Genomic DNA, 14,030 nt, shown 5'->3' on the forward strand with positions numbered 1-14,030 from the left:
AAATTCTCAGTTTCTGCAATGAAATGGCACAAAAAGTGTGGGTATTATGATTCCTTGCCTAATTGTATGCTGTTTGAGCAAAACTTTGGGTAACAGTGTTGTTGTTTTTTCTATTTCTTGCAACATAAACAACACAGTTATCCAGAGTTTTGCTCAAACAGCATCAATTCAGGCAAGGAATCATAATACCCACGCTTTTTGCACCATTTTATTGCAGAAACGGAGAATTGACCATACAAAAATTCAGCTCATTACTACAAATCTAGTACTACACCGAACGTGCCCCATTAAAATCGAGCTCCAGAATTTTACTTTTCTTGAGCTTACTTGAGTAGTTTTAAACGAGCGTTAAAGGCCGTACTTGAGTGTGAAGCTTGGTGTGAAGACATTTTTTGAAAATTTCACCTTGCATCTCTAATTACCTGCAAACAGAGCAAACGCATTGTAGAGCCCCTCGTACTTTATTTTTTATTTTTGCTTTTGTCATTTTCGTAACAAAAAAGCGTGCTAAAACATTTAACACGTTGGCTTGTCGTTGTTTTACAAGTAATATTTAACAAAATAATCGATTAAATATGGTAAAACAAGAAATATCTGCTTCAGGTTAGTTTAGTTTATACTTTAAAATAGTAAAGCAATCAATTATAAATATATTTTTGTCCTCAGGTACAGATTCCGACGATAGCGAGCCTCAAACTCCTCTCGCAGCCTCCACTCAAAAGACCCCACCGAAACCGAAAAAACAGATCAAACGCGACACCGACAGCAGCGACGATGAAGACGCCTCACCAACACCGGACAATCCAACATCCGAGACGCTGACAAAGCTAAGCTCGAAAACGTTGCAAACTACCAAGGAAAGGTACCTGGCCAAATTTCCCTTCGTTCGGCCCAGCAAAGCCAAATACTGCGTGGACGTCGATCTCACCGATTCCAGCGATGAAGTCTACATTGTCAAGTGTCCTTCTTCCGTGGATGCCCGGAAAGTGCTTATGGGAGCTAAAATGGAATCTTTCGCATCGGGAGCGGTAAGCAAAATTAGCTCGACGGAGGAACTGGGGGGTGCGCAGCTGGAGGGAGTCTTGACGAAAAATTCCACCCAGAAGCCGGTTACCATCATGGCGGGAACCGAGTTCAAGTCGTTCGTCCCGGTGGGAACCATTCAGATCCGAGAATCGTTAGAGGACGCTCTACCTCCCATGCCAGACAAAGGCGTATTCAGCGCGGACGAAGAAATTCCGTTTCCGGAGGAAATTCGAGAGAGGCACCCACTGCTTGGGGTTGACTTCCAATTGGCCCAGCGGCTTCCGAAACATGTCAAGAAGGCCCTGTCGCTAGCCCAACAACGATCTGATGCGATATACCTACAAAAGGACGAGGAAATGATCACGACGACGACGATGAAACCGCCGGCGGCTAAGTCGTATAAGCGGAAACGGGGAGTCTCTGACGACACTCTCGATTATGTGGAATCAGCCGATGAAACTATCACACTGATGATCAAAGAAGAGAAGCGTTCACCGTCGCCTCGCAAAAAGAAGCTGAAGAAAGAAAATCCAACAACGGATGACGATTTATCCTGGCTGAACGAGATGTAGGAGGTCAATAGAAAGGTATGTTAGTTGTTGAGATTGCGTCTTGGTTAATCGAAAGAACCGTCCTTTTGCCACCGAAACGAAACATCATTGGGCTTCTATTTTCCATTTTAAATCCGTTTTTCATAGGCGAAATTTGGCGGATATTTCTATTTATTTGGGTCTGCCTGTGCTGCCATGTCCTACACGTCCTACAGGATTCCAATTTAACGCTTGCATATTTCGTTTTGGCACCTGCGTAAAGTGTAGCCGACCCATCTCCACTTTCGCTCCCGAATTTCTGTTGCTATCGGCTTTTGATGCCATCGACGATGAAGCTTCACGTTGGAGATCCGATTGTGAGGCCACCATGCTCGAAGTATATAGGTATTTATCGCAGACATCTACTGATGAAGACCTGCCTGCAGCCGTTGAGTGTTCTCCTCTGATACACACCAGGTTTCCCTGGCGTACAGCAGCACAGATTTCACGTGCTATCTAGAGGAATTCCCAATAAAATTTTCAGAAGAAATTCTCATTAATAATTCTACTGAAACTCATGAACGAACTCACGGTGGAGCTTCTATAGGAAGTCTCGATGTACCTTCTAGAACATTCTCGATCACAGTCCAAGAGGAGTTTCTGATGGAACTTTTAAAGGTTTCTCCGGCTAAACTCCTGGAGGCATTCGCGATGAAACTCCTTCAGGAATGCTCGGTGTAATTCTCGGTGGAGCTTCCCGAAGTATTGGGTTTCTCATAAATGTTTAGACTACTGTGATAATTTGAGAATGCATTAGATCTTCATTTCCCAGAGACATTTCACACAAATAGAACTTATTTTGTTTACATGTTGTGTCTCCGACGCCCCTGTCACGAACTCAACCGAACTTGTGTACGCTAGCTGCTGCGAAGTCGTGTGCGAAATTCGACTGTGATAATAATGAATTCGGGCCGAGTCTAAATGGGTGCAAATGTCGCAATAACTGCTAAAGACATTTCCGATGGAACTTTCCCAGGGAAACTCCCAATCCCAAAGTCATTCTAAAGGAAAATTCTAAAGCGATTCCCGGTGTAACTCCTGAAGGAATTCACGGGGAACTCATGGCGAAACGCATAGAGGAACCCTTGGGGGAATTTCTTAGAAAAATTCCCGGGGGAACTCCTAGAGCAATTCTCGGAGGAACTCTTGGAACAATTAACGGAAGAATCCCTGGCATTTTCGGAGGAATTCCTGGAAAAATTCTCGGACGAACTCTTGAAGTTATTCTCGAAGGAACTCCTGGAGAAATTTTGGATGTTCGAGGGTAGTCCTGGAGAAATTTCTGAAAAAACTACTGGGGCAATTCCCGGAGTAGCACCTGCAACTTTTTCGAGGAAACTCCTTTTGGAGCTATCTTCGGAGGAACTCCTGAGCATTTTTTGGAGGATCCCATGGAGCAATGTCCGGTGGAGCTCCTCGAACAATTTCCGGAGGAACTTCTGGAGCAATTCCCGGAGAATATTCTGGAGCAATTTCCGGAGGAACTCCTGAAGCGATTCCCGGAGGAACTTCTGGAGGAATTCTTGAAGCAACTCTTGGGGCAATTTTCGGGGGAGCTCCTAGAGCAATTTCCGGAGGAACTTTTTGAGCAAACCCTGGAGGAACTTATGAAGCAATTATCGGTGGAACTCCTGGATTATTTCCTGGAGTTATTCCAGGAGGAACTCCTGGTGCCATGTCCGACGGAAGACTTCCTGGATCAATTCCCGGAGGAATTCCTGTAACATTTTTCAGGGAACTCCTAGTGCAATTCTCGGAGAAACTCTTGGAGCAATTTTCGAAGAAACTCCTAAAGCAATTCTTGGAGAAACTCCTAGAGAAGTTCTCAGGGGGATCTCTTGAAGTTATCTTCGGAGGAATTCCTGAAGCAATTTCCGGAGGAGTCTTGGAGCAATTCCTGGGGGAATACCCCGAGTAAATTTCGGAGTAAATTCTGGAGCAATGTTCGGTGTAACCTCTGGAGCTATTTCCGGGGGAACTTCTGGAGCAATTTTTGAGGAAACTCCGTAGATTGTTCCGAGGATTCTCGTAGAAATTCTTGGGGAAACTCTGAAGATTGCTTCGAGAATTCTCGGAGCAATCTCCGGAGGAACTCTTTAAGGAATTTCCGGGGGAACACCTGGAGCAATTCCGGAAGAAACTCCAGCAGGAATTCTCAGAGGAACTCCTGGAAGGATTCCCGCAGGAACAGCTAATCGCGGAGGAACTCCTAGAGCGATTCTCTGATGACTCATCCCGCAGCAATTCCTTGAGGAACTCCTAGAAGAATACCCGCAGGAACTTCTGGAAATTGTTTCTTATGTGCTCCCAGAAAAATTTGCTCTCTGAAGATTTTTCAAATATTTAATTTCCGATTTTGTTACCGGAATCACTAGCATTGTCTTGAATCTCATGAGCATTATCATACACCCGGAACTGATAGTTTTCTCCTGTATGCCTAGATTATCTCCGTAACTATGAGTTATCTTAAGGAACTCCGATATTATCGTGAATTTAACTTAATTCATGAGCTTTGATCAGTGCTGAAAAATTCATTTCGTCATATCTAAATTCAATCACCTACAGCTCACTTTGGATGTTGAACCTGAGAATATGGTATATGAAAGACTTGTGCAGCTAGATCAGTTCTGCTAGAAAGTCACGAAAAAACCGCTATTTTTCGAATATTTAACGTAAATGTCACGAGCTTCCTTTGAAAAATGCCAAATGATATTCACGGTGAATATCATTTAGCAATTTTCAAAGGTCGTCCGTGACATTTACCTTAAATATTCGAAAAATATCGGTTTTTTCGTGACTTTCTAGCAGAACTGGTCTAGCCGCACAAGTTTTTCATATACCATATTCTCAGGTTCAGCTTCTTAAATTAGCTGTACTGCCGTGAATCGCATATCAGTCCCATCTTTGCTGGATTTCCTATGCAAATGGGACAGATATGCGATTCACGGCAGTGTAGGCGATTAAATTTAGATATGACGAAATAAAATTTTCAACACTGGCTTTGATGACCGTGAACTTCGTAGTTGCTACTCCGTGATTGACTTAAGCTAGCGAAATTGCACAGAGAACTAATAGGCTTGGGGCTTGGGATTTGCCATCATCCTCGATGTGCACGTTTCGATAGCTCAAACTTTATGGGGTCAAGAACTTTGCAGTTCTTGTTTTACTATATGAAGGATGATTTTAAACTAATAGATACATTTACTGCGTTTTTCAAAGAAAGACAAGGAACAAGCTCACCAATCATCAATCATTCACTCGAGCCCCCGTCGACATTATCGTTAAAAACGATACGATCGTGCGACACTATTTTCCGACACTTGCAGGCACAGCAAGGAACAACACAATACTAAACACTACATATCCACTCGTCTGTTGGTTTCGTTTTCGCACGATACAATAGCGAAAAATCCAAAGATTAACAAGCAGTCCTCGATTGCTGTTAGAAATTTCTTCAGAGATTTTTAACCTTAATATATGTCAATATGTCCCAGACAGGCATACAGCATTCCCAGCTAACATTTTTGCTGCATAAGAGGTTAACAAGCTATGTACTTTTATCCATGCGTTTGCTCCATAAGCTTTTATACAGCTACTTTTGTTAGTTGGGTTACCCTGTCCAAATGGTCCCAGACCCTATTATAGGGAAACATACGTAGTTTTGACCGTTTTGTTCTCTTCGTCATTGAGGGTTTTCTGAAAGCTGTTGAACTCAAAGTTGGCCACAAATCTTTTCCAATCAAGATCTACGACCAAGTTTAAATCAATTTGGTCGACAAAAACTCCTCATGACAAAGAGAATAAACCTGCCGATAATACCCAAAGTCACCCTACTTGGCTGTATCTAATATGTTCTCCAGGGATTTTTGTAGGAGCCCCGAACTTTACTAGGATTTATATTCCCGAGAATTTTATTCGGTATCAGCGCTTTCTTTTCCTAAGATTTTGCCTTGAATTGCTAGAAGTCCCTTTGTTATACATATTCTGATGAATAGCCCGAATAGCCAGAACCCTTTCGGAGAAAGTTGTGTCAAAACGATAAGTGAAATCGAAAAGATATACCGCATTTAGTTCACCACTGGACTGCGTACTGAGTCTTCATAAGTGCGAAAACGTAAATAAAACTGCGCGATTGCATCAAATCAAATTGATGGCTTTGACGCACTAATTCTTCAATGTATGCTGTAGAAGTGCTCTGAAGACACCGAGTCGATTGGATGCAATCGTGCACTTTTATTTGCGCTTTCGCACTCTTGAAAACTAGTGCGATAGTCCAGTGGTGAACTAAATGCGCTATACTGTTCGGGTTAATTTAATAAACGCTGGCCAAAGTCGGTCTCTTGTCTTTTGAAAGCCAAACCTAGTGGACGTGTTTTATTCCTAGTGTATTTAGAAAACCCCCTAAGGGGCAATTTCTTCACCCCGGCTTTAAGCGTTAAGCCAGGTTTAACTGTATGGGTAAGCCTGGCTTACCGGTTAAGCCGAGGTGAAGAAATCGGCCCTAAGTTGAATACTTTACCTTCAAGATACTTTGAAATGTACACTACCTACTAAACTTACATTTTTTCTTGCTACATTTCATATTCACACACCCTAAACAACATAAATTATTAATTAATTTGTATTAATTGGACGAAAATTTGTAACAATAAATTTCGAATGAAGTCATAAAACATCTTCTGATGACACTTAACATATTATTTATTCAGAGTGGCACTCATTGGGTCATGTAAGACGAAGCATATTTAACATTATTTTAAATTATCACATAGATCGGCAATACCATTTAATTTAGAATAATTCGATTGAACCAACTTATATCTAGCGCCTAATCTACATTAGCAGCGCATCGGAATCCCAAGTTTCCGGCCGAACTGTCCTCAGTGTTTTGCGACCTCGCCGCGCACCTATACCGATAGCAGTACGACTTGTGGCACAAATACGATCCACCTTTCTTGACCCGATTCGGTGGATTGACGTTCTCTTTCGGGTCCCACATGTCGGCGGTCCACTCCCACACATTGCCCACCATGTTGTACAAGTCATACTGATTCTGTCTGAACTTGTCCACCGGACAAGTGCCCTCACAGCCGTCTTCCACCTGGTTTCCTTCCGGGAACTCTCCCTGCCAAATATTCATGTGGTGCTGATCCTTCGGCATAAGCTTATTGCCCCAGGGGAACAGTTTCCCCTTTCGCCCTCCGCGGCATGCGGCTTCCCACTCGGCCTCCGTTGGTAGCCTTTTCCCCAGCCACTCGCAGTATGCCTTGGCGTCGTTCCACGAAACATGAACCACCGGATGATTCATTCTGTTTTCGATTCCCCTGCTCTTATCACCCTCCGGATAACGCCAGCTTGCTCCGGGTATCTTGTACCACCACACCGCAGCAGCCACTCTATAGTCCTTATACTTTTCTCGCACTTTCGCATCCAGGAACTCCTGGAACACAAAACTGTCCCCGAACCGCTCCGCCTCCGTAATGTATTCAGTCATTTCGATAAATTTCGCAAACCACCGGTTGGAAACTTCGTACCGATCCAGATAGAATGCTTCCAGTTCCACTGCTCTTTCCGGTCCCTCGTGGTCCCCGATGAAGAACGGCTCGTTGGTTCCGATAAGATACTTCCCAGCGGGAATCAAGCTCATTCCTTCGATCTCTTTGGAATGTCTTACCAAGTGGAGTAGACTCTCATCTTCTCCGTTGTCCTGGGATTTTTTAGCATCTGGGAATATAACGGTATCCGAGGGACCATTTTTCTCCGGTGCGGTTCGTTTTAGTTTGTTACAGCCACAATCCGGAGCTACTGGATTTGCTGTCAGTAAAGTCCATATGATAAGAATCAGTGGATTAAGCGCTTCCATCTGTTGAACGAAAAAGATACACAAGTTAAGCTCCGTGCAAATAAGCGAGGGATGAATGAAACTTACTGGAAGAAGCATTGAATCCCTATAATAATATTCAAAATGAGATAAACAACTTTTTTAGTGATAACAACTAGACAATCCCGATATCATCCGAGTTGGACGATATACCTCAGCAATTCACTAACACTGCTCATAAACGAATAGCTGTCCTATATGGAAGACAGCAATAAAAATTGAAATTTGATTTAATCATAGCATAGACATTGTATTGTAAATTTTCAAGATACAGCGCATTTAGTTCACCACTGGACTATCGCACTAGTTTTCACGAGTGCGAAAACGCTAATAAAAGTGCGCGATTGCATCAAATCAACTCGGTGTCTTCAGAGCACTTGTTCTCCATAGATTGAAGAAATAGTGCGCCGAAGACATCAAACTGATTTGATGCAATCGCGCACTTTTATTTACGTTTTCGCATTTATAAAGTCGCAGTTCGCAGTCCAGTAGTGAACTAAATGCGGTATATATGTAGGTATTTACTCAACTCATACTACACATTTGGTTTATAACTTCTGTAACAATTACATTTTTTAAGGATTTAAGTATCCTCTCTTTCGGTTATCACGTGCTTGCATATATGAATTTTGATTTATTTCTAGCGTCGAAAAGGTAGATTAAACAATCCTTTTCCGATCTACACATCGAAAATTGTCAAAATGTCCACTGTGACATCATAATAATTCAAAGAGAATCGGAACAAAGTGATGCAAATTGGACCTTTGGATATGCTTGTCGCCAAATACCTATATCCACCGCAACAATTGTTGCATGATCTTAAAAATATAATAATAGGCATATTCGAAATTTCAAATGAGTCATTTACGCTTTTATCGACATTCACAGTATAGTCAACCGAAGTTTATGAAGCAGAGTAGAATGTGGATAGCATGGAATAGCACTTTCAATAATAGCACAAAGTCATGTTTCCCCAATTACGCATTGATCCACATAAATATTATCTTTTATTATCTTTACTTTACGTTACTGTTGTGAGGTTTTGATATTTTGAATCATGATATAATTATTTTTTCTATGGACATTTTAAATGATATCCTTATAGAGATGATTCGTAACCTGAGGATGTTTGTATGAATTTGTAAAAGCCTGACGGACTTTGCCGTATTCCTGTTCGCCAAAACAAACAACCGACCAAGAGGTATTGCGATGGAAATTGTGCTTCGGTGTAATGAATGCAGTACTAGATTCGGCGCACAATGGGGCACGTTCGATGTAGTACTAGATTTGTAGTAATGAGCTGAATTTTAGTATGGTGAGAAGCTCATTTCTCCGTTTCTGCAATGAAACGGTGCAAAAAGCGTGGGTATTATGATTCCATGTCTAATTTGATGCTGTTTGAGCAAAACTTTGGATAACTATGTTGTTTATGTTGCAAGAAATGGAGAAAACAAAAACACTGTTGCCCAAAGTTTTGCTCAAACAGCATCAAATTGGGCAAGGAATCATAATACCCACGCTTTTTGCACGGTTTTATTGCAGAAACGGAGAATTGACCTTTTCACCATACTAAAATTCAGCTCATTACTACAAATCTAGTACTTCACCGATCTGTCCTATAGTAAATTACAACTTAGTTAGGTAGCTAGCTGGACCTAGCTAGATGAATTTTACTTTGATTTAAATGGTTTATAATGACGAACAAAGCGGGAATGGCGAGAATCCAAGCCAACAACACATTTCATGTATACCCTATAGAGTATTCCGAGACAAGATGGGTAAGTGCCGTACCATTTCAACCTCTTTTTATGCAGGTTATTTCTATGTAGGGGTAGGCGGGGCAATATGGATACCCTAAGGTTTTTGCCAACTTTACCTGGCAAGATGTCAAAAAAGTTTAGTTTTTTGATACATGTATCCTTTTAAAGTCTATTTAGCATCTACTGCATAAGAATGCTCACGAAGAAAAATGATTTATCCACTTCAAAAAATTTTATGAAAAAATGTTAGTTTTTCATGACCGTCTTCAAGCATACGGGGCAATATGGACACCATGAGACTTTTACGAATTTCGTACATTATTTACGCCTATAAAGTCATTTCATTACAAAACAACTATTATTTTTTTTTTTTGTAGAGTGACCAGGTGGAGCTGCAGGACAGCTAATAGCAAAGCCTGGACCCTTTCCCAACTTTCCCCCTACTAGGACCAATACTCACGATGGACTAGACGATGTCGTCAACTTGAGCAAAGTGTGTAATAATTAGCATTGGGTCGTAGTAGTTTTTAAAAATACTGTTTTTAACTTTTCCCATCGCACTAGTGTTTTGATCGAATGGAAGCTCCAAAGATGATTTGATTATTGAACAATATTTCAATAATCGAAAATCTCCGAAGTCACTAGACAACATTTAGAGAGAAAAAAGGCTGTCTATGTTAATGCCTTCAGAGTACTATTCTTAAGAAATATACAAAGAGCTTGATGATTTTGTGGCTATATCGGTCTTTTTCTACTCATAGTATAAGGTAGTAGAGATCAAAGTGGATAATGAAATGATAGATATGATAGAATTCGCTAGGTAGCGAACAAGTGTGAAAATTTTATAGAAGGTGAAATTAGGCAAGTAGGCCATGTATTGAACGAATACATCGAATGCGTGAAACTTCTGCCGTGCGACCTGTGCTTTTAAACAGATCGGCTTGGTTGGTACCATCAGGGTACCAGATTCCGCTCATCTAAGGCCAGTTTCGCAGAAAAACATCATCTGTTGAATGACTGTTAAGCCAATTTGTAATGTTTTTCCATTTTCTGTTAGTTCAATCTTAGTGCCATCAGATATAAAGCCTGTATCCGCAATAATCGGGACACAGAAGTACGGCTGCAGCTCTGTAATGGATCGATAAAATTGGGTAAATAATTGACTGGGAACTCTTTGGTGTATGTTTATTATCTGTGCCAAATTTCATAAAAATCTATGCATTACTTTTAATTGTGGATAAAAAACAAACAGACGTGGTTTAAAGCATTTTGTACAATCATGACCAATTTTCAGTCGCATAGTAGATGATTCTTTTACGCTACGGTTAAAAGTTCTGTAATGATAATTATGAAATTTTGTTTGCAGTTATGATACTTATAGAGACACTTTCTTGCAAAATTTCATCCACTTTTATCAATTGGTTTGAAAGCTACTGGTGTTGATAGGGGTGAGTGTAAGTGAAATTTTTTCGTGTTTTTCATGTGCGATGTTTGCCTATGCATAGCTTGTGTATTTCTCTGCCAATTTTCATGAAATTTTCACAGAAGCTAGTTCATTGTGTGTTTATCATGCCTGCAAAATTTGATGATTATTGGTGTAGTACTTTCATTAGTATAATCGAAACAATAAAGGGAGCTGACTAATTGCTGTCTGAGGGGCTAAAATCACGTCTAGTCCCAATACATGTTTCGACTATAAAATTGTTGATAGTGCATCGATTTTTTTGAAATTTTGCCTGTGCAACGAATTTAGATTAAGAGGTTTGTGTTCGAAATTTCAGCCATTTCCTTTGCCAAATTCAAAAGTTACAGCGCTGACAAGCAAAACTAGGGGCTGTACAAAATTCAATGGCGCACAGTTTACTCTTTCATCGCTACAACAAAAAGTACTGCACCGATTCACATGGAATTTTATAGGTGAAATGAACACATCTTAAGATGTTATGAGGCCGAATTTGTGCAATTTTAATGTATATATTACAGAGTTACAGCTGTATTTCTGTGTCCCAATTATTGCGGATACAGGCTTTAAATCAAGACTTATGTAGAACTTTTCATAAAAGTATGATTTTATTACATTTGGTGTGAGACCAAAGTGGTCCTAATTCCGCTCACGAACAAATTTATGCCATCTTTTAAATAGACTTTTGCGGAAAAGTGCATTATTTTTGCAACTCTATGTTTTTACAATTATTTTTTCCTGTTCCGTAGGAGTGTATAATAGGGATTAAACACACTGTGTACTAAAATCGGCAGATTTTTCGACTTTGACGTATTTATGTTATTGGAACACATGAAATTAGCTACAGCTTTTTTGGGCCCAATAGCCGCTCAAAAAAAATCATTGTTTTGTTTTTAAAATTTATGTTATCCGGTAAATATTGCATAAAATGGCTTTGCTCTCGTCTAATTTATATTGTCCAAGAATATCAGCACCGAAAAGAGTGTATTTATGCGTGTAAACTTGATTCTTGCAACAGTGAGCGGCTATTGGGTCATGAGCGGCTGCTGGTACACTGACGGTAGTTCATACCACCTTACCAAGACTGGCAAAAGTTTCAGGCAGTGACGACAATTGTCAAAATACGGTCGTCTCCACCGACGCCCAGCGGCGCCAGCGTCGTTGATTTGTTTTTGTTTTGATAGTCGTCTTGACAACCCGAGCGGCATTCTCAGAAATGTATGCTTTCGAAATTCTTTTGACCGCTGTCTGCTGAACTTCAATTACCTACTGATACTCAAAGTCAGTATTTTCAATTTCAACTGATTACACTAGTTTACAGCATTTTTGAACTCGGTAAGCTGATGATCATTTTTGGTGTAGAATCATGCCCTGAGTTCGAAAACGTGAAAGAAAAAAATTACAGTAGAGCGGAAATTTTTTCGACTTTCCATACAAGGATGATGGTTTGAAATCGATTTTTGTTCTATTTTTAAGCTAAGTCGTTAACTTCAAACATCTCATTTTCCGTAATCAATGGTCCGATTGAGCTGAAATTTTTACTGTAACTCGCCTACATATGATATGTCAAATAAACGTCGAGAAAGAATTTTTAAGTTGTTTTTTTCTTATTGAAAAAAATACATTTCTTCAAAATTTTTTGGAAATTTTGCTAAAATTTAAGAAGATCGTCCCTAAAACACGCCAAAATCTTGAATTTCATTAATCTGACGCAAAATCTGTGTTCAGATGATCGAATGGTATTGTATTCAGCTTTTAATTTATGGAAAAAGATTTAAAATTGGTTGAACAAAACGCAAGATATTTGAATTTTAGTAAATTACATATTTTGAAAAGTTGCAAAACTCGATATTGAGCTAAAACTCAAAAACTGTTCTACTTAAAATTTTTTGAAGGTCGGTTTCGAAATCAGCACTAAATTGTGCTTCAAAAATTTTGGTCGTTGATAGAAGTTCACGACTTTCATTTTATTTTGTTAACTTGTGTTATTTTTAATTAAGCACGATGCAGAAGCAAAAAATGCAGTTGTTTTGCATCACTCACCAGAAGTAACTATAATGCATTGAATTAAGGTAACATTTCGGTATTTGTATGCCTAAACCATAATAAATCAATTTCAATTCATATTCTAATTCATCGAGCTGAAGTTCAGCTGATCTGAACTTCAATTACAGTGGATGACACCACAAGACGCCGCTTTCATTGTCTCGTCTCTCTTTGTCATGTTCATTCTCGGCCTCGTATCTATGGGTAACTGTGTTTGTTTATTTGTGCTCGTTTTCACACAAATTGAACTTCATTGTGCTGATTTTTCTCGACACTGGTTTCAGGCACCCGACTGCCTAATGTATTGTTCTGTTTTCATCACAAATTCTATCGATCTGTAGCTTTTTTCGGAATTCGCACTCCGTTCATAGAGGTATGTCTATATCGCGGCGTGTTCTTCCTATTAGCTATTTCGATCTTATAATAGAACCCCTTTTTTTTCCTGCTTTTTTTTGGCCTGTGAAATAATACCGTCTAAGATATAAAAACAAAAAAGTTCAGTCAACTGACTTTTGTCAAAAATAAAGATGATAATGATTATTTGGCAACTTTTATATATTCATCCCTACAAAACGTATAAAAATAAGAAATACAAATATAAACTCCTAAAATCAACAGTTTTATCTTTACCTAATCAGTCCATAATTTTCTAATTGTAATGAATCTAATCTGTAAGGCTGTAAGTCAACTTATCCTAGCGTCCCCTGTCCTGTGTACTAACGAATTCAAGTGATGAATGATGAGTGTAACGCAGAGGCCTCCCTTACCCACTCTTGCGTTACGTTAAATTTAACAATTATTGTTAAATTTGAGAAAATTCAAAGAATGCAAAGATTAGGTCTATGCAAGCTGAATTATAACTTATTTTTGACTTGTGATAAATGCACGACGGATACTCCTTTGGTTCCCATTAGCACTTACGGCGATTTCTTCACTTGCGCTCAACTCGTAAACTAGATATATCTAGCTCAAAGTCCAAGCGGTGGTGAATGAACTGGCGCTAAAGTGCTAATGGGTTAAGCCCTCCCATCGCGTCAAGATCGAATATCCAAGGGGAGGGCATTACAAAACAACTATTATGGATGAATAATACGCCGAAGTAGTTAATTTTTGTTCAGTTAATTTAAATTCAGGCTGTTTTGGATAAAGCTTTGTTTTTGTCGGCATGTACAGCTGTGCCTAGAACAACTATTTTCCACTGCTGTCGTTTTTTGACCAATTTCTTTCACGCTATGTCTACTATACATAGTGAACATTTAACCGAA

The 14,030-nt window shown here is 39.7% G+C and overlaps 2 protein-coding genes across 3 annotated transcripts in view; one reads left to right on the forward strand and one right to left on the reverse strand.

Moving 5' to 3' along the window:
* Positions 1-465: 465 nt before the first annotated feature.
* Positions 466-14,030, forward strand: part of LOC115259554 (nucleolar protein dao-5) — a 34,001-nt gene continuing 20,436 nt past the window's right edge. Inside the window, exons 1-2 of one of the 2 annotated variants that reach the window (XM_062846640.1) lie at positions 466-603; positions 667-1,613. In XM_062846640.1, the coding sequence (XP_062702624.1) occupies positions 576-603; positions 667-1,598 (960 nt within the window). In that variant the 5' untranslated portion in view covers positions 466-575 and the 3' untranslated portion in view covers positions 1,599-1,613. Of the gene's footprint in view, positions 604-666; positions 1,630-14,030 lie in introns of those variants that run through there. The other variant, XM_029860245.2, reaches the window with a different exon arrangement.
* On the reverse strand, positions 6,300-7,692 carry LOC109400529 (formylglycine-generating enzyme). The gene is made up of 2 exons (XM_019673047.3): positions 7,546-7,692; positions 6,300-7,479 (listed from the first exon to the last, which is right to left on the reverse strand). Exons 1-2 carry the CDS (start codon positions 7,555-7,557, stop codon positions 6,445-6,447), a joined length of 1,047 nt encoding a protein of 348 aa, XP_019528592.3. The 5' UTR covers positions 7,558-7,692; the 3' UTR covers positions 6,300-6,444.

Source organism: Aedes albopictus, chromosome 1, assembly GCF_035046485.1.
Source record: "Aedes albopictus strain Foshan chromosome 1, AalbF5, whole genome shotgun sequence".
NCBI lineage: Eukaryota > Metazoa > Arthropoda > Insecta > Diptera > Culicidae > Aedes > Aedes albopictus.